The sequence below is a fragment of the Eurytemora carolleeae genome, unplaced genomic scaffold, assembly GCF_000591075.1.
Source record: "Eurytemora carolleeae unplaced genomic scaffold, Eaff_2.0 scaffold52, whole genome shotgun sequence".
NCBI lineage: Eukaryota > Metazoa > Arthropoda > Copepoda > Calanoida > Temoridae > Eurytemora > Eurytemora carolleeae.
Genome location: NW_019396055.1, coordinates 207501 through 228308, shown reverse-complemented (window position 1 = coordinate 228308; position 20808 = coordinate 207501). Strand labels below are relative to the sequence as shown.

Sequence of the window (20808 nt, the reverse complement as noted above, 5' to 3'; positions counted from 1 at the left end):
AACTGGAAGAATAACTGGATTATATCTAACTGGTTTTTAACTGAAGACGTCGTGTTGCATTAGTTTAGATTTTTTTATCATGATAATCTCAAGCATACCATCACTCCCAGTCCCAAATCTATTCACATTGCACATTGCACAGCTTGGGATTTAAGGTTTAAGGTCACCAAGAACAATAGTTGAATCTGTGTTTATAGGACAAGTGATGTAAATTTGACAACTAAAATATTACAATTTTAATTTCTAAACTTAAAATAACAATTGTTAAAGATATTTTAAAAAGATATAATTCCGCTATAATAATTTATCTAAATTGACTACTATCACTACTTCAAGACTACAGTGAAACCATTATTAGAAGTGAGTCATGTGATGATGTGACTGTGTAATGTGTAGTGTGTACCATATATATTCAGCTCAAAAATGAACAAAACACCGTATTTTGTTCATCATGAATCATGACCGTAATTTACAAAGATTTGAATTTCAAAAGTTAAAGCTTTTTCAAAAATGTAAAAGAAAACCACTTTGGAATCATTGCTGGAGCAAGTCTCCTTTTGAGATTTTTTTCATTAACTCTTAACCTTAGATGTTAATGCAAGTTATTCCAACTTTATCACTAAAGTTTAAACCTGATGTTACTAATGTAACGTAAGAGTTTTACTAAATATGTTACAACCATTACACTGGAAAGTACACCCAGGAGAGTTAACACTGTAACTCAGTCCTAAGGAGAAGTTACGACGGAGAGTCCAATAGGGCAGATGACGAACTTGGGATTCCTTTTCAGCATGGAGAGCCTGAACAACCAATATAAATATTCAATATCTAAAAAAAAATTTTTAAAAAAGAACAATTTTAACCCTATCACGTTTGAGGGGGGGGGTCCTCCCCCCTGTGTTTTTTCTAAATAACTTAAAAACGGCTTACATTAGAACCTTAAATCGTCTAAACTTTTTCAACTTAATAGTTGTGACAGATTTTGCTTAATATCTTTTTAATGCATAGGGTAGGGTGGAGGAGCGTCAATGGGCAGGTCGGTGTTTCAAAAGAATCAGAAATGGTTAATAACTTTTTTATTAATTAAGCTACGGAGCTAAAATTTATATATTTAAAAAGCCCTTGAAAAACTGATGTAATAACATGTGTCTGATGTTTAGATTTGTCAAAAGTAAAAATATTTATTTTTGAAAATTTTTCCAATGCACTTATTGAACTTTTTAAAATCCTCCCTTGCACTCTAACCATTAAAGATAGGTCTAATTTTTTAATGAGCAGGCCTTTAAAAGTTTGACTAGGGAAATGTATCAGTATCACACTCCCCTATCTCAACTCTAAGTGCAAAATCTATATTAGATAAAAATGGCCCAATCGGGATAGGATTAAGTAATTTTTCTTTTCTCTAAAAATATCACCTCAGGGCGGAACTTTTGTATGGTTTATCCCTTCCTAATCCGAATCTTTTGTGGTCCAACGGTTCAAGTTAATTGCTTATGTGTACCTGTATAGTGTATACCTAAAAATAATGAAAAATTTTGACGCCACAGAAAACTTTCCTCAGCCCGTGAAAGATTATGAAAATACGTGTCAGCTTTTTTAGACGGGAAAAGCATTCTATCACTTAAAATAATGTGTTTAAAGTTTTGATATTGAGTTCACATATTGAAGATTAACGCTTTCTCATGGACAAGTTCCGTTAAATGAGAGAAACGTATTTTTGCTTTTAGTCCTGTTCAAAACTGTCAGGTTCTTAATTTAAAATGAATATAAATATTCTCCTGAAGTGTGAACTGAAGAGTATATGAAGATATGTAGAATATCCAGCTAGAAATACAAATTTAGTCAAACTTGCTAAAAATAGGTATATGTTAAATTCTTAAAGAACAGATAACAATTTAAAGGGAGTGTTCGCGAAAAATGAAAGGGGGTATAGGCTTAATGCGATAAAAAAGCTCTTTTGATCGCTACTAATCTTACTTCTATCTGTTGCGTCTACAAGGAGAAAATTGTTAAAGACGTCTCATACCGAATAACTTAGCGGCCATACAAATTGAGAAAATTGCAACATACTACTTATACTGTAAAAAATCAATTTAATTTCAAACAAATCATTTAGATATTACAACCTATAGTCATCGATTATTTTTCGCCCCATTGGTATATAGTATATATAGTATATAGTATATATTTTATAATATTTTATTTTTTTAGAAAACGTTTTCAACGGATTTCGAAAATTGTGAGTGGTGTGCGGTATTCTTAGATAGTTGCGCAAAAGACAAGAGAAACAAACGAATTAATTTAAAAATATTATAAAATATAAACTATATACAAATGTGGCGAAAGATAATCGATGACTATAGGTTGTAATATCTGAATGATTTGTTTAAAATTAAATTGATTTTTTTACGGTCTAAGTCGTATGTTGCAATTTTCTCATTTTGTATGGCCGCTAAGTTATTAGATGTCTTTAACAATTTTCTCCTTATAGACACAACAGATAGAGGTAAGATTAATAGCGATCAAAAGCGCTTTTTATCGCATTAAGCCTATACCCCCTTTCATTTTTCGCGAACACTCCCTTTAATTTACTAACTTTGACTTCTATTATCTCTTTTATAAATTTTTCGCTTAAAATAAAATGTTTTTTTTTGAGTTCATGGAAATTGACATATTATTATCTAAATGAGTAGAAGTAAGAGTAGATGTATTCCTAAAAGATGCCACCAAGCGTGTAGTTGACTCAGAGCTGCTACTCCAGTACTCTTACCCTTTCTAAACTCCTGAAATATAAATATTCTTGAACGTGCTTCTTTGTTAAATATACCTCCCCAGTCCCTATTATCCATCATTCCATACTCATTTGAGACTCTGTAACATACATCCATAGATCTTTAAAATTCAAATTCAAACAGGCTTTATCAGGACGCAATAAAAGGACAACAAAAAGGTGACAATCATACATTCATTTATATCGAAGTAGCGTTAAAATTAAAATTAGATAAAAAATTATTTCAAAAGGTGGCCACGGAGCCCTAGTCACTGCTCTCGTACTTTATAAATTGTGTTTCAAGTATTGAACTCCATAAGGGGGTATGCAAATTGCAGGGTTTTTATTCTCCAATAAAATAAGCAAAATTCTTAATAAGGGTAATTAATATCTGTTCACTGTACAGTGAATACCTGTAGATGACTGCAGAAATGATTATCAATATTCCAAATAAGGAATGCTACAGCATACAGAGCAGTTCCAACAATAAATACTCGTAAACAGGCAGGGTTAGATTCTTGATACAGTAGCCACACAGACTAAACATACCATACATATTTAGTAAGATAGATAGATAATGTGAATTTCTGCACAACAGAGTGCGGTTACTGAGAACATTGTTTGCTTGCAAACACTTAACTTTTCTCATGTGTGATAAAAACAAATAAATTTGTCCATGTTTTAAACAGTGTTCTTTAAACTATTTTGGCTTTATCATAAGTCAAGTAAAGAATAACAAAAATTATATAAAATTATCATGTCTATTAAAATTATATAAAATTATCATGCCTATTAAACTTTATAAAATTATCATGTCTATTAAAATTATATAAAATTATCATGCCTATTAAAATTATATAAAATTATCATGCCTATTAAAATTATATAAAATTATCATGTCTATTAAAATTATATAAAATTATAATGCCTATTAAAATTATATAGAATTATCATGCCTATTAAAATTATATAAAATTATCATGTCTATTAAAATTATAAAAAATTATCATGTCTATTAAAATTATATAAAATTATCATGTCTATTAAAATTTCAACAATTAATAATGATTTGTAAATAGGGTGATAACTACCTGCCCGAGTAGGATAACAATGACGAATGCATACATATACTCCATAACCAAGGGGTTGCTCCACACTTAAATAAATAATCATCCATCTTTGACATCAGAGTGAGGAAAAACACAACGAACTATAAGTGACTTAATTATAAGTTTTTTAACAAGTTTTTTTTGATGGGATGTTTGCTTGAGACGAAAATACAGGCTAAATGGATTATTTGAAGAAAATATTAATGCGTAAGCAAGTTAGTTCTTTTATTTTTAAATATCTAGAGGCTAAAACTTTTTAAAATACAAAAGTTTTGAGCTCAAAAATAAAAAATTATTTTGTTAATACCTGAGTAAAGAGCGGTGAAGAATATGGCATATCCTGCTAAGCAACAGATAAGAAGCTTGTTATGCTTTCCAGGACCTGTAGTAAGCCATCATTAGAAAAAATCAAGTAAAATCTCCCTCTTTTCTTTAATATCATATATATGGACCCTGAGGCCGAAATTAAAGAATTTGAGCCGCGGTTTAAATTTAAGCTGCGGCTAATATTTGTCGTTTGCACTTAAATTTGTATTAAATTTTTCAAGATTGGCGCTCAATTGAAACTGTTTTTTGGGGGATTTGAGACTTGACTTAAGTTCATTAAATTCGGACCCTGACGAAGAAAAAAATATTGTAATGGATCAACAGGTTTGTCAATTTCTATATTGGCTTTAATTCGAGACCTTTATAATACTGTTTACATAGTTATACAACAACAGCTCTAGGTAAGATTTCTATGAACTCAGGGACAAGAATCTTGAGTTTTATGGATTAAGGGCAGATGAATTACAATTGACAGTATGTTGGAATTATGTCTGTATATTGCAGTGCAGTAACGTAGCATAGCCTACAGGACATGATACTTTGATTCTAGGTTAAAGGATAATAATAACAATAATAATAATAATAATATTAATATAAATATCATTCAATCTATATATAAATTTGGCTTGTCTGTCTGTCTGTCTGTCTGTCTGTTTGTATCCAATAAACGTCAAAACGGCTGAACCGATCGGGCCCAAATTTTTTGTGGGACATCTAGGGACCCCAGGGAAGGTTTATGAATGATCAAAATTTTAAATATTTGTCTCCATCAAAATTCGATCTTCATTAAATTTTTTTAAATTTTGAAAATCCACGAAATTTTTTGTGAAAATCCGCGAATTATTTTTGTTTTGTTTTACGATGTACACAAAGAGAACATGTTCACAATTAATTTAGAAGATGGGCGCGAAGCGCCCTCTAAGGCTAGTATAAAAAAACATTGATATAAAGTTCTGAAACACCTTAGGTTTATTAACTCCAAAATTTTGGAATTTATAAAATATGGTCTGCCTTGTTCTGATACAAAAACAGATACAAAAATATAAAATATGGTCTGCCTTCTTCTGATACAAAAATATAAAAAAAAGTTTAACAAGATTAAATTGAATGACTTAGTATCTTTTATAATTTCAATATCTCGTTCATTATGAAAAAAATAAGAAGGCGTACGTTTTAGAAAATTCAAATATTTAATAAATTTCATTTAATTTAATTAATTAGGACTCCTCTACAACATGAGTCCAAACTACCTATGTTAGAAGTTGTTATCTTTCTCCTGTTTAAGTTCTATATTTACTCAATATGTGTATTATGCAAGTATGCAAACCTATCTTTGTCCAGAAATATAAGAGTACATGAGACTGTTTTCAACTCAACTAACTTAAAGGGACTGTACACGTTATCTTAAGTGACTGTTAAATTATAGGATGGCATGTCCGATTCACAACGGTTACGTAAAACTAAAGTAAATTACATTTTAGATTGAAATCATATTTTAACCATAACTAACCTTTTTTTAGAGCTATTGAGAAGACCAAAAATATTATGCGTTTTGACATGTAAGCTTTGCTTCTATCATATCTGTGCTTACAATCGAAACTAGAGAAGCTACAAGGTAACAAAGTAGTGCCAGTAATGTTGCAGAAATTAAACCTTATTCTATCTAGTTCAGTCTACGGTATATTTCTGCTCCGTAACAATGGAGAAAATGGCCAGAGTTCAACACTTGTCCAGCTTGAAACACTACAATATCTACCATATTATTGATACGGATAAGCTAATGGTTTAAAGGGTTCCTTTGTCAATCGGACATCCGGCATTTCCATCTTTGGTCACATAAATTACAACAACAATCCCTTTAAGAAGTTTTAAAAAGTTCTTTTGACCTTCTTTGATCATAGCTTGGAGATAAATAAACAAGCAGGTTGTATAGATCATCGGTAGTTCATCCAGGAGCTGCATAGAGTACTGCAGGGTCATGTGGAACATCCAGGATCCAATCCCAACTAAAAATCAGGCTTTTTAACAACACCTTCACATAATTTGCATACATAAAGGTTATATCTCCGACAAAACCTGAACCCTGTGGAATTATGGAAAAAAGCTACTTACAAAAAATTATTAGATATAAATGTAAGAACAAAAAGGAAACCGAACACTCCCCACAAACTCTAGTTTTCGAAGCATCAGGTTTCTAACACTTTGCAAATTATAACTAGGAGCGATTATTACTATTTAGTTTCAATCAATCAGTCAGTGATGAAAAAAAAAATGCAAAAATAATATTTAATATTAACCTGTTAGAAAGAAGAGATACGAGATCAAGTATCTAGTCTCAAGTCCCTGTCATTCAAAGAATCGTATTTCTTCATGCAAAACCACTTCACACCAAACAATTTAAATAATGGAAAATCAAACAAATTGGGGTTAATTAAAAAAAATCAAATTAAGATAATGAAACAAGGCTAAGACCTCATTACTAAATCATCTGCAATGCATTGAATGGAATGACATAATAGGCTATTCTATTTGGACAGTAAAATTCCAAGAAAGTGTTTCTGAAGGGAAGAAATCTTAGAAAATAGAGATAACAATTATCAAAATTATACCTATTTTGGTTTCATCAACAACCCCTTTTATAATAATATATTATAGATTTAAATAAACGTTGAGTTCCCCTTTAAACCAAAATCTAGATTCTTCCCTGCGTAAGAACTACAAAGCATCCGTAAAGTGAGGGAATAATCATTGCTAAGTTGGAAATAGTATTCCAAAACTCTGCAAAAGGATATATTTTCTAATATAGTAACGTATACAGGATGTCCCGGGAATCATGATAGCTGAAAGACAGCTTAAAGATCGTTACTAATCTTTTAAAGGGACAGACCGGCAATGTTGAACTGAGTATGCATTGTTGTGGACATATTCTTTAGACATATAAATCCTTTTAAAGATCTGTAAATCCTGAGTTTGAGCGCAAAGTCGACGTTCAAAATCGTACTTTTGGGTAGATACGTTTTCAGAATTGTTTTTTTTCAATATTAAATAAGGACGACAAAAAATGTAAACAAAATTCTACAGTAAAATAATTTGTTGTTTAGGAAGAAAAGATTAAGAAAATAAAAAAATTAAACTTATTGAAAATAAGTAATCTTATTCAACTATTAGTTTCTATAATCTCTCACTATTCACAAAGATTTTTGTAGATTTTCTGGAATTTTACTAAAAAGACGACATTTGAAGAATTTGTAGAAATCTGCGAATACATTCATAGAAAATAAGAAATTCAATATAATGATAAAAACCAAATAATTGATTCTAGCATTGATTTATTGACAAATTTTTTTTTTTGAGAAATATGTTCCTAACCATCTAATTAGTTTACTGTATAATTTTTACTTTATTTTTCGTCGTCGTTATTTAATAGTTAAAAAAAACCCTGAAAACGTACCCACCCAAATTCATGATTTTGAACGTCAACTATGCACTCAAACTTAGTGATTATACATCGTGGAAACGTTTTATATGTATCAAATGAATCCTAAAGAATTTGTCCACAACACCGCATAATCAGTTTAACTACCTAACATAGCCGGTCTGTCCCTTTAAATAATTTGCGATAATTTATCAACCTACTTTTGCCAGTTTGATTCTTTTAAAAACAATAAACACGAAATTATCCTAGTCCGGGTATTTTCAAAAATTGGTCTGCCTTTTTCGTGCTTTCTGAATTTTGTTCAGATTTCAATCTATTAAGTAAAACCAAAATTGTATAAATCAGAGTAAAATTCGTCGTCAAGTCGTCTTCCCACTGTCAGCTTTTAAGAGACACCCTGTAGAAATTTTGTCGTTAAAAAGCTTTAAATAGAAAATATATCCCTGCAATCCAGGGTGTAATCTCGTAGTTAGATTCACACCAGTCAATACTTGCAGTACGCTCACCCCACACTCCCATTCTCTCTACACATCAAGATTGTAGGATAGTTCATAATCGATATAAATGTTAATAACACATGGGGATATATATATTTTTTTGGAAAATCCACCGTCCTCAAAAGTGTTGGTTTAGAACTTAAATCACTTGAATTTAAATGCAATATTCGGTAATGGTTTTAACATTTATAATCAAAGAGAAAGGGTGAGAACACAAAGAGTTCACTTTGGAAAGAAAGCAAACTTTTATGAAACTTGATCCATCGTGATGAGTATTGTTTTGAATCTGTTAGTCTGGATAGTATTGAAGATACATCTAGGGTTAGGAGGGTTAGGAGGAATAAAAATCAAACACTCAATATGTAATATAGTGCAGGATATATTTTACTTCAAGATATTCTAGGGTTTTTGGGACGGAGGTTTAAATCAGACTCAGAGATAGATTTATTGGAAAAATCTTTCCCTAATTTTGGTCTACCTTTTGAAAAATGTTTTTGAAAATTTATTTTATTTTTGGTAAATTCGATAAAATAGTTTTTTTTGGAGTAAAAGTATCACAAAAAAGGGAAATCTTGCCAGCTAGAAGTACAATTGTTCATTTGTTCGCCCCAAATCTTTGAAAATTTAAAAAACTATATTCCGCTATTCAGAACCCAAACTTTTTTATGCAGAAATTGTAGCTATCCACCCCCCACCCTTCTTACTAAACCCATTTCAGCCAATCCTATTTACATTTTTCAAAAAAGAAATTAAGAGAAATGTCTTGCCTTAAAATGTATACAACTGCACTATGTCTAAGGTTAGGATAAACACGGAAATGTAAAATCAAAATCACAAACCTTGAATAACTGAAGGCATCGTGAGTAAATAATTTTACAGAATCTGACACTTTTGCAACAAAGGTTTCTTCTCTTTTGCTCCGTACCTGATTGTAAAAACATTAAATAGAGAAAAGAATACCTTTTTACATTTTTTTCAGAAAAAGAAAAAGAGAAAAATTCAATCTATATATAAATCTGGCTTGTCTGTTTGTTTGTCTGTCTGTTTGTATCCAATAAACGTCAAAACGGCTGTACCGATCGGGCCCAAATTTTTTTTGGGACATCACGTGACTACAGGGAAGGTTTATGAATGATAAAAATTAAAAAAATGTGTTTTAAAGGTTTTTAATTTTGTAAAAATAATTAAATTCTTGGAAATCCGCAAAAAAATTTTCTTCTTTGTTTTTAAATGTAAACAAAAAGAACATGTTCACAGTTTTAATAGAAGATGGGCGCGAAGCGACCTAAAAGCCTAGAAAGGAGGGCGCGAAGCGCCTTGAATTTCTAGTATTAAATAAAAGTTCACTTTTCTAAACCTTTTATTTATTTGCTGTAATGTATTCTAAAAAAAACTTTTAAAATTGATGAAAACTGAGAAAGACCTTACTTGACAAGTAAATCTTCCATCTGTGTATATCTAATCTCTCGAGCCATTAGCAGAGGACATGTCTCATTACTCCTGGATTAAATCTATAAATAAACCTCTTCGCTCATCTATATATATATATTGTATGTATGATTGTATATATTTATATGTTAGCTATAGCTGGCCAAACGGCTGAAATTTTTGAGGGAACCCATTGGGTACCCTAGGGGTAACATAGGCTAAACATTTTTTTATAAAAATATAATAAATAAATAAATAAAATAATTCCCCTTCCTTCCTTCTTTCAAACCAACCTGGAGGTAAATAAATAGTTATTTAGGATTTAGGATAAGAACTTTTGGTTAATGAACATATTTGTAATTTTTGAATGCTTAAAAAAAGGTCTAAAAATTTCAATACGCCACTATTTCAGAATTTTTAACATTTAAAATGCAGATTCGTGTTCATTGAGGGGGGGGGGCTGAGTCCCACATGAAGTTAAAAATGGTTGTGACACCCCCCCCCCCGAACAGATTATTATGTACGCCCATACTTCATAATACTAAAAAAATCAGAAAATATCTCAAATAAGGGAAAAATTTCTCATCCTTAATTAATGAGATTAATTATATTATTTAAGTTTTATTTTTTAAAAGATCTCACCAAGAATTAGGATTAGCTCCGTGTTTTAATAATATTTCAGCAATTTCTAGATTTCTTTTCTCTACAGCTGATAATAAAGGGTCTCTACCATCATATGCTCTTATCTTAGTACTAGCTCCTAAACAGCAAATACTTAGAAGTATGTTTAAAGGGACTGTTCTCGTAAATCCATGACCCTTCATTTAAAAAGTTTAAATTCTCTAGGGCACCCTTTATGCCAGAGATTTTTTTCTGTTTTCAAATCAAATTTTAGCTATTTATTTGCCCATCCACGAAGTAATACACATGTTGCTTTAAATTATAACTGGCGACACAAAACTATTAATTGGCTTTATTTAAAAAAAATTTACTTGAGTTTTTTTTAAATGATCAATTTAAAGAAATTTATTTTTCTATTTTTCAAAATGAAAGTACAATTAAAATAACTTTTAAAGTATTTTTTGCGTTAAATAATGAAAATCACCTTTACTGAGTAGATATAGTGTGATATCCTTGTGATTGAACTGAGCTGAGAACCTGAAGATCAAACCTTCATCAAGTTATCGGTGCTGCAAAGTTAGAGAAAAAAATGTGCCGGAGGTTTAGTGTAAAAAATAAAATGTGCGTACAATTATATGTGCATAGAGAAAGTGTGCCAAAAGTAAGTGTGAAGAAAGCAAGATGAATTTTCAAAATTCCTTAACAAAACATTTGAAAAAAATCTACAAATTTGTGTGAGTAATTTTTATCTTAACAAGCTACGATTTCATATTTTTTCAGTCTTTTAGCATATATTCAGGAGAGTTTTTAGGAATTTGTCCGGGGGCTTACATTTTTTTCTTTCTAGAGGGGCTTAGCACCCTTTTGGGCCCAAAAACCCCCTGAAAACACAAGATTACAGTAATATTCTCATGCTTCACAATTTAATAATTATTTTGAATTAATAATAAAAATAATATTGCTTTTAAAAACATGTGCACTGTCAATTAGAATCTCAAAGCACACCTCACTACTTGTCAAGATGAAAGTTCCTCAGAGCAGAAACATTATTTTCATCCACCTCGTTTACACCGACTTTTCTACTCTCTATCAGCTCTTTGATCTGAAAACATAATTTTTTCGACTTGCGTTTCTCAAATCTCATTGGATCTAGCTCTGAATAAGGATTTTTAAATAATTAAAACGCAGGGGTGTAAATTTTTTAATCATTACCNTAGATGGTATTTTGAGTAAAAAAATAAATAATTTTTTGGGGGTGAAAAGTAGGATAAAGGATGAAAAAACTTGTCCGATTTTTCGTTGTTTCCTCCCAGATCTTCAAAACCCTCCCCCCGTAATTCTCAAAAATAAACACGCTGTAAAAATCGTTAATAAATGTAAAAGATTAATTTACACATTAAATGAAAACAGGTTCTTTCCAATGTACACTGTAAAGCGTATAAATTATTGTTATTTATTCTTGAATATAATCTGACATGAAATGGGATCCAATCTGATTTTCAAAATTCACTGAAACATACATCTGTCTAAGTTAAAGCAACTGAGGTTTCCCCCGCATTAACTGAAGTTTAACTGTTTCTAAGTTGAAGACGAGAGTAGAACAAATATATATCTATGAATTAATTTGCAATTTCTTATCAGTCCTATTCTTATCGTAGAACTGGGCTCACTACCAGGGTAAACAGCACCATACAGAGTATACTATCCAACCTATATTTTATTTTGTTTACTTAAAACTGTTGGAGGGNTGGGGGTAATTTGGTGAAAATCCAGCAATGGAACCTTTGTTTCGATTGTGTTTTTCAATTTTTGTATTGTGTTTTTGATTTTGTATTTATTTGTTTTTCTCTAAAAATGCATTTTCATCAATTTTTATAACTGGATTATTCCAGAAAACTGTTGCTATGGACTACCCTATGCAGTAAGTAACACACAGAAGAGCATGTAACTTAAAATTTAGTATTAACTGATTTTTGTTTAATTTTTATCTCCCTTTTTTAAAACAATGTCATATTTTAAAGGAACAGTGCTTAGTGCACTAAATAATCAGTCGATAGAACATTGAACTAAACTATTCACAGTGAGGCTTATCACGTTCAAGACATGAAGTTTGTGCTCATACATGAAATTAATTCTAAGCCTCATTGTGAATTGAATCTTCCTATATTCAATATTGAAATTTAAAGTGAGTGACCATATTTTTTAATTTTAATTTTATTACCTTACCTAAAAATCCCTTGTTTAAAATAAATCATAAAAGTTGATATTACGAAACAATTCTATTTTAAGAAAAAACGTCATTTAAACCGTTCAAATATTAGAGTTTGATGCAAGTACTTAGTTCCTTTACCTTCTCCAGAGCACCTTCTTCCCCTCTCCAACACAGAGCAAACAAAATCTGACGAGGGGTCTCTTCTGTTGGCATACCTGTACAAAATATACATAATATATCACAGTGAACTAGAGGTCCTGGTTTACCGTGGTATATTATGAACATAATGTACATAATATACCACGGTAAACTAGTGGTCCTGGTTTAGGTCCACTGTAAGTCTTAACTTTCCTTAACTTTAGCACTCATTTTCACCCATTAAACGTAAATTGTTCGTATATGATGGGCTATTTATTAAAAATATTTTAGCGTTAAGTGCATCTATATTGTACAAAATGCGCCTTACAATGTCGGAACCAAGATGTATCTAAGTTAAACCCAGTACATTTTTTTGACGGAACCAAGTACGATGTAACTAGCTTATTCTTTTTTTAATTAAAATATTACCTCAGAGTAACAGATCAGTTTGCTGATAGATTCAACAACATTTTTTTCTGAAAATAAAAAACTACTTTTTCTTTTTTTTCCGTCGTTTAATTGAATTGGTTGGCTGGTTTGTGTTTGGTAGGTTGGCTGGTTGTATGGCCAGGTGGCTGATGTGTTTGCTCAGGTTCTCTATGATGGGGAACTCCACCTTTCCGACATTCTCATCTCTTACAAGAAACACCATTTCAACAATCATAAGAAATCTGTAAAAATACCAGTGCTGAGGTCGGAACTTAAGAGTGAGTTTAATAACTTATTGTGTATCTACCACAGAAACTTTTAATTTTATGTGATCAAGTGCATGATCCGTAAAAAAACAGCAGATTTCTATTTTCGCTAAGTCATTATTGTCTGTCTAAATGATTTTATAGATTTTTTTCCCTCGTATTCATAATTTAGGCCTAACTAACTTAAAGAGGCTTTAATCAAGTTAGAATTTTAAATGTAAGAAATAAGCAATCATATTACAACTGGTACCATCCAGGCATACTTCGTATTAAAAGTGTAAACAAGGGAGAACCCCCCCCCCCCCATCAATTTGTACATGACCAAAGTAAAGCATGTGGTTGGAGCGCGCGGCCCCCTAGCCTGTCCTAGCCGAGGCGCCCCTCGCCTGTCTCTTTAACTACATATAAAATCATAAATCAAAACATTTTTCTTAACAATTGCATATCTAAGATAGAACTTTTTTAAACCATGTTCCTAAATCATTCAGATCCTGGGGAGGGGTTATTCTAGAAAACACAAGACCCAATATATTTAGAATATAAACAATTGAGAACTGGGGTTTCAAGTGCCTGTGAAGAATATTCTCCTGAAGCTGATCACAGATATTATCAATATCAAACTCAAGCTTTTTACGATCTCTCCTATCCAATATTTCATTCTTAATTCATTATTCATCCTGGTCGGTGTTAAAGCATTTAAAATAATTATTTCATAATGAAAAAATAAATAGAGCGATATAATTGTAGGTAAGGTTTTTAAAAGAAATGAATTCCTTTGTTTAGATATTACAATAGCTTGAGCCAAAGAAATTTTAGGTTTCACCAAAACCGCCTGAAAAAATACTTGTTACAGAATGAATTTTGCACTTTCGGGTCCCACTCTCCATTTTTATAAATGGGCGAAATTTGAATTTTTAACCATAAAAGTGTAGCACAGGGTATAGTCATCTAAATTTCTTGTCAACAATTTATTCTAAACATTCATATTCATATGAAAATCACGTAGTTCGCCGAGAATGGTGGTCGTAAATAATTGACCCATATGTTAAAAAGATATTCCTTCAAATGTCAGTTTACAACTAATTCTTCTTGACAATAAATTCAAACTTGTCTATTAAGTTCAACCATTCATTGCATATTCGTTGCAGTCAAAATTTTAATCTTATCATCTTACAGGAAAATGCTTCCAAGTTTGCAAGTAATAAAGATAAAGAAAATCCCAGAAAAATTTACTAGCATTTAAATTCATCCATTAAATATATAATTATATAATCACCTGAAACTGAATATCTTCAAGATCAGAAATAGTCTCTAGATTTGAAACCTTGTTGTTTTCAGCTAGAGCCAGGTACTCAGCATTTTTGTTAATAAACTTTTTAATTTTTTTCTTCTTTAAGTTATTCAATTTATGCTTGTGTTTTTTGTTTCTTGAAAACTTCATTTTAATAAAATCTTTCATAAAATAAATAAAAAAATCATCATCTGAAAATGAAACACTACAAAATCTTTAAAAACATATTTTCGTTCAGCTAGAGGAACTATGAATGAAAGAACGAGATTATAGGTAATTTCCTTCCCCCCCCCCCACATGTATGCTTCTAAATATAACACGAGCTTTCATTTTTCTTGACCTGCGTAACACGAGCTTTCATTTTTCTTGACCTGCGTAGTGAATTCTTTACTTTTTAATTTAAAATCATATCAGCAAATATGATGCTGGCTAAGGGTTCATCCCGTTACTTTGAAAAAGCACGATTGTATAAATTTAAATATTTTGAAAATTCGACGGATATTTAGTTCTCCGGGTTACACTTACCTGACTCACCTTCATTTTAAGACTTCGATAAAACTGTAAAGAATTTAATTGGTTTAATAATTGTTCTTAAATTTATAGTTCACATGAAGCTGTTAACTCGTTTTTTAATTACAACTTTTCACGAGAAAAACAAAACAATTTTATTAGCTTATTCTAATTATAGTTAAATAGTGATAATAATTTATCTACTATATAAGATATAAATCACACGGTTTAGTAAGGTAGCCGCCACGTTATCGGTCAAATCCCTTGTTTAAGCTATTTCAGGATTTAACGTCATTGATAAACACTGTTAACTGAGTGCTTATAAGGCTTCAAGTGCAGTGTACAGTGCTCGTCATTTACACAAAGACGTAATATAGGATTGAAATTCATCTAGTAATGGTAGAAAATCCACATTTACGTCTGTTCTTAATTTGTATATGATGGGCATTGTAGGATTTTTCCAGAACTACTGTACATGTTGACAATGTTGTACAATGTACATGAAAGTTCAGTTTGTTCTGGGGATATTAACCTCACCCCCCTCCAGTTGTACGTCTTGAAGGCCTAAAATAACATACAAAATATATATTTCAAATATTTGATTAAAGACGTATCTCTAATTTTAAAGTTCGGGATTAGAACTTTAAATTATAAACCAATACTAGAGATTGGAAGAAACAACGTAGATTTATGTGTAGGAAGGCCATTGAATGCATGAAAATGAAATGAGACTCCATTTGATTATAATCATAAATATGATTAATAAATTCCTTTTGGCTGATAAAGATATCTTCCATATTATATCCTCACATGGTAGATAATGACAAAAATCCAGACATACAGGACATACAGGACAATTCCGAGATTTTTCTATTTTTTAACAAAAACATTTTTGATTTAGGATTCATTTTAAATTTAAATTTCACTTTTTACTTTTGAAAAATATAATACAATCTTCTATATAAGAAAATAATTATTTTTTCTCAATTCTCATTTTTTCCGGAAAGTTAAACCAAAAAATAACTGACCTGAATCCAGAGCCACCTCCAAGTCCTCCCATAAGCGGGTTGTATTCTATAAACACATATTTACAACAAAACTAAATCCTTCAAAACGGAGAGCATCAAAATCATACAATTAATCGAAAATGTAAACATGTTTTAAGGCAAAGAAAATAATTTTGTTTTAGTTTAAAATAAGGGTATATTTATTTATTTTCATAATTCCCCTCCCTCAATCCTCAAAGCAAGAATTCCCTCCCTCAATCCTCCTCACAAAAATTCTCCCCCTCAATCCCAACAAAAATTCCCAACCCTCAATCCTCAGCATAAGAATCCCCTCCCTCAAATCTCATATCAAAAATTCCCCCCGTAAATCCTCCTCATAAAAATTCCCTCCCTCAATCCTCATCACAAGAATCCCCTCACTCAATTTTCACATCAAAAATCCCCTCACTGAATCCTAATCACAAAAAATCCCCTACCTCGATCCTCATTATAAAATTCCCCTCCCCCAATCCTCATCACAAAAAGAATAAAAATAACAATGAGCTATGAAATATGTATATTGAATATTATGTAAAATATTTACTATTTAGACTTTATTCAAAATTGGAATAAAAATAAAATACATGCGCTTGCTTGGAGGGGGAGGGAGAAAAAAAATTTACAATTTTCTCTCTACCTGGCTCCCAACAAATATTAACCATAATTCTGCATTTTTTCATTTCTTTTATATCATCTAATTTTCCCTCTTAAGTTAAATCACCTGGTTTAAATCCTTTCTTCCCTTTAACCCTGGCCTGCTGAATCAGAGCTTCCCTCTGACTATCCACACCGCTCCCAACCCTGGAGAATAAATTTATAAGATATTTGTTTTATTAGGGAGTGCAGAGCCGCCATGAGCCCCGCAAAATGACCTCCGCAGCCTCCAGAAAAAGCCTTTTTTTCGAAAAATCTTAACATGATCAAAAAGTTTTTAAAATTACATAAACAATTTGTCTTAAAATTTAACTTTAATTTAGATTAAGACTTGTTTATTTGGTTTTCTAAATCTCACAAATTCTTAAACTTCTGCATAACTAATTGCAGCTTCATAAAAAGAAAAAAAATTTTATATCATTTCACAGTGGTATCATGTACAAATCTAACTATATATAAGCACCAATTCACATAACATAATAGTTTTTGTGAAATACTTGAATAATAAAAAACAATAAAAGCACAAATTTAAGTATTTCACAAAAACTATTATGTTTTGTGAGGAGAAAAAACTGTGATTCTCAGAGGGGGGGGGGGATTTAGCCCGGGATCTGAGCCACCCCCTGGAATGTAATAAAAAGGTTGAACCTCCCATCTTGTCCATGGACAAATTCGTTTTTACGCCCCTGCTTACTAAAAAAGCTATGATGCGTAGAATATTTCACCAGCCCGCGTTTAGAATTTGATCATTGATCATCTAACACATGTAGGTTTTGGGAGTAAAAAACCGTTAACGTAAATCCTACACTAGCCGTCGTTAGATTTTAAAAATTAGGTAATCCTGAACAAAGACGATATTGAAGTCGTCACGGAATTCATGTTTTTAAGGTCGCCGCCCCAAATATAAAACTACCTGCACACACAGTAAAATTTCGAGAAAATTTTCTCACTATGAATTTGATCCATTAACATCAGGAATTAATCAACTTCGCCTGAGATAGTAAATCATATCAAGTAAACTAATATTTACCTATTCTTATACCCTTTCCCCTGTTGATGATTATCCCAGTCTTCTATGTCCTGTTGTCGTCTTTGCTCTTCCTTCTCGATTTGCTTTTCCCGCCATTTAGCTGTTCTAATCTCGTACTCTTGCTGCAGACGATTTCGCGCCCTTTCCATCTCCTCCATCCTCAGAAATAGAAAAATTATTTACATTTGTCATCAGTCATCATTTAGGCAATTTTTTGCAAAAAAGGATGGTATTTAGAGTTTGCATAGATGGTATTAAGAGTATGAAGGTATTTAGAGTATGAATAGATGGTATTTTGAGTATGAATAGATGGTATTGAGAGTATGAATAGATGGTATTTAGAGTATGAATAGATGGCATTTAGCGTATGAATAGGTGGTATTTAGAGTATGAATAGAAAAGTGCATGAATCAAATCTCAATAACTGAGGAACAGAATGTTCTACTTTATTTTGAATAACATTGTATTTTTTAATCCTATCTTATCTTAACGCTTTATCAACTGTTCTAAAAACTGAAATTTTACTGCAACGAAGTATGATTTGATTTGTTTTACAGTTTATCCTGAATTGACATTTTGCAAGTGTATAAAACTTACAGGTCTGAAGCACAATCTACCTGTGTATTTTGCATCCAATAGTGCTCAAACCTTTGGGTTGCTCGTTTATTTTTTTGATACTTACTTATTCCTATATTGGTCAGGATTCTTTTTTATCATAGCTGTTTCCTGCTCCTGCTTTCTCTTCTCCTTCCAGTCCTCTAGTCTAAAATTAGAAAACTTTATTAAACTGGGGTTCATGTTTTCAAGAATTACCACTGCAATTACAAAAGTAAAAAATAGAAGTAAAAAATATTTTTACGGTGGAAGGATATTGAAGAAAACTTGTACACTTGTTTAATTATTTAAATCAGTGGGTTCATCATAGACATCATAATTTTTACAGCATTCATCTGGCTTCGAAATCTTTATATAACATGTTGGTCATGTTTGTTGTCAACTGTTCAAAATAATGTTCAGGTTTCAGCTGGAAACTTCAAATTGAAATATGATTTTCGGCCTTACTGGCTTCTGATGATTTATAGATTTACGTGTGCATTCTCAACTTCAACTGAAATTTTTAAGCTGTATGTTGATATAATATATTTATATTTTCATTTACAGTTTCATAAATATATATAATATATATATATTTTCATTTACAGTTTCATAAATAAAGACAATTAAAGGGCAGTGAACATAAACCAAATAAACCACAATAGGAATAAACGATCGGTTATTAAATGGACATTTGTAAATCTTAACTTGAGAAAATATCAATTTCCCCGTTAAAATAATTGTTTTTTAGCCTTACTTCAAAAAAAAGTCCAGAGCTAAATCCTTATTTACTCCTTCACCCTTAAATCTGCAGTAACTAACCTGTAGAAAAGAGGATCTATGTACGCAATCTTAATCCTTGCGTAGATTTTGTAAAGAAGAAAGGCAAGAATTAGAAGAGCCCAGGGGTTGGAGAGATATGTCACCAATCTAGGAATTAAAAATTAAATTATTTACTTGTAAATTGTATCTAACATTTAGTTTATTGACTTCTTCAATCGAAAGTTTTTTTAATTGTTTGTGCTTTTATGATTTACCATTTTTATTTCATTTAACAAGTTATAAAAATTCTTTTCAATTCAATAAATCTAATTAATTTTGTTATGAAAATCATGTGTACGCCATGGAAGATGTAAAACAATTAAAATTAATTAAAATAATTAAAATTAAAATTAAACAATTATGTATGTACTTTACATATCAAGCAGTAATCTCTTTTTGTTTGGTTGATGGACTGAGCCTCAAATTTTGATTAAGGGACCACGAGCTAGGTTCTAAAATTACAATTTCCAGACAAAGCTGGGTTTCCTAGTTGGAATAATTATAATTACCTATATTTGAACACATCCCAGTACGTATATGTATAATCATCGTTCCCTGTATTTATACCGTCATCAACTGATTCAACATATGCATCCTCTCTACCCTCTCCTCCTCTAGATACTTGTTCTTCTCCTAGTGTCGCCATTTTGCAGCTTAATGACACATCTGAAACAATAAACACGTTTTTAGTCCAAAAATCGTTCTCTAGGAAATTACCCAAATCAATCGTGTATATCTAGTATTAACTCAAGGTTAGGTCAAGACAGTTTCTGGGCCGAGCGCTGCGGCTAAAAAAGACTAGGGGCTAGCGGCACTGCGGTCAAATGACCGGTAAATGGCACTGTGTTACATAAGAGATCCATGTACAGCATTAGCCATTAATGATAGTAGAGTGAGACTGAGGGGAGGAGCGGGGGTCCAAAAATTGTTCGCTAGGGTATCCCGTGCAGTCTCTGAGCGGAATTGAATTAAAGCAATACAAATCAAAAGTTTTATAGACTATGTAGTTGTGATTCAAACTAAATATTATTTACCAACAGGGCAAAAAAATCAATATTGATAATTGTTCATGATAGCTCAATGCTGTCACTTTCTAACTCTACAATGACTGATGAAATGAATTAAAATTTCCTACATTTTTATCAGCTGATTTTATACGTGTCAAGCATATATTGGGCCAATCCAATACAGTACAGATAGATAGATAGACAGGTAGATAGATAGATAGAAACAGTAGTCAGGAAGATAGATACAGTAGTCATGTAGATAGATAGATAGGATAGTGTATAGATGTACAGAAAAATAATAGAAAGCCCGTTTCCAATGTTTTTATTTATATTTTACCTTTGATACTCAATTGTTGCTTAATGTTGTTAGTGGTTTGACTTGACAGTGGAAGGAAACATACCTCTAGGTTTTTTAGACAATGATTTTATAAACTCATATATAAAGGTAAATTTATTTTTTACTGCTGCATATGCAGGGTTTTTTGGGTCTTGGCTTCCTCAAGGGGGTCGTCGCCCCCCGGCTCACCCCTCAAGAATTTCAAAAGGAGAATTTTCAGCCTTTCAGGGGTCCAAGGAAGGGGGGTCTAAAAATCGTTCTGTAGGAAATTACCCCCCCCCCCC

At 31.4% G+C, this 20808-nt stretch overlaps 4 protein-coding genes across 6 annotated transcripts in view; 1 reads left to right on the top strand and 3 right to left on the bottom strand.

Moving 5' to 3' along the window:
- Positions 1-174: 174 nt before the first annotated feature.
- Positions 175-13020, bottom strand: LOC111706713 (alkaline ceramidase 3). 2 transcript variants are annotated; one of them, XM_023479650.1, is made up of 17 exons: positions 12968-13020; positions 12539-12615; positions 11194-11290; positions 10673-10725; positions 10210-10327; positions 9568-9650; positions 8979-9064; positions 8086-8166; positions 6911-6984; positions 6504-6549; positions 6093-6212; positions 4187-4261; positions 3862-3926; positions 3184-3309; positions 2714-2783; positions 1779-1824; positions 175-800 (listed from the first exon to the last, which is right to left on the bottom strand). In XM_023479650.1, exons 7-17 carry the CDS (start codon positions 8995-8997, stop codon positions 728-730), a joined length of 795 nt encoding a protein of 264 aa, XP_023335418.1. In that variant the 5' UTR covers positions 8998-9064; positions 9568-9650; positions 10210-10327; positions 10673-10725; positions 11194-11290; positions 12539-12615; positions 12968-13020; the 3' UTR covers positions 175-727. The 2 variants fall into 2 exon arrangements, with proteins under 2 accessions (XP_023335418.1, XP_023335409.1); XM_023479641.1 differs by having other exon boundaries at positions 9568-9639.
- A 6-nt stretch (positions 13021-13026) lies between these two features.
- LOC111706730 (uncharacterized) lies at positions 13027-14674 on the bottom strand. The gene is made up of 4 exons (XM_023479658.1): positions 14510-14674; positions 14007-14065; positions 13804-13875; positions 13027-13173 (listed from the first exon to the last, which is right to left on the bottom strand). Exons 1-4 carry the CDS (start codon positions 14672-14674, stop codon positions 13029-13031), a joined length of 441 nt encoding a protein of 146 aa, XP_023335426.1. The 3' UTR covers positions 13027-13028.
- A 490-nt stretch (positions 14675-15164) lies between these two features.
- LOC111706704 (selenoprotein S) lies at positions 15165-19870 on the bottom strand. Its single transcript, XM_023479630.1, has 7 exons — positions 19690-19870; positions 19181-19288; positions 18447-18527; positions 17765-17923; positions 16802-16881; positions 16063-16108; positions 15165-15598 (listed from the first exon to the last, which is right to left on the bottom strand). The coding sequence occupies exons 1-7, from the start codon at positions 19824-19826 to the stop codon at positions 15568-15570; spliced, it is 642 nt and encodes a 213-aa protein (XP_023335398.1). The 5' UTR covers positions 19827-19870; the 3' UTR covers positions 15165-15567.
- Positions 19871-20533: 663 nt separating this feature from the next.
- Positions 20534-20808, top strand: part of LOC111707011 (ankyrin repeat and SAM domain-containing protein 3) — a 13782-nt gene continuing 13507 nt past the window's right edge. For both annotated transcript variants that reach the window (XM_023480028.1, XM_023480012.1), the window contains exon 1: positions 20534-20632. The gene's annotated coding sequence lies outside the window, so the exon portion shown is untranslated. The remainder of the gene's footprint in view (positions 20633-20808) is intronic.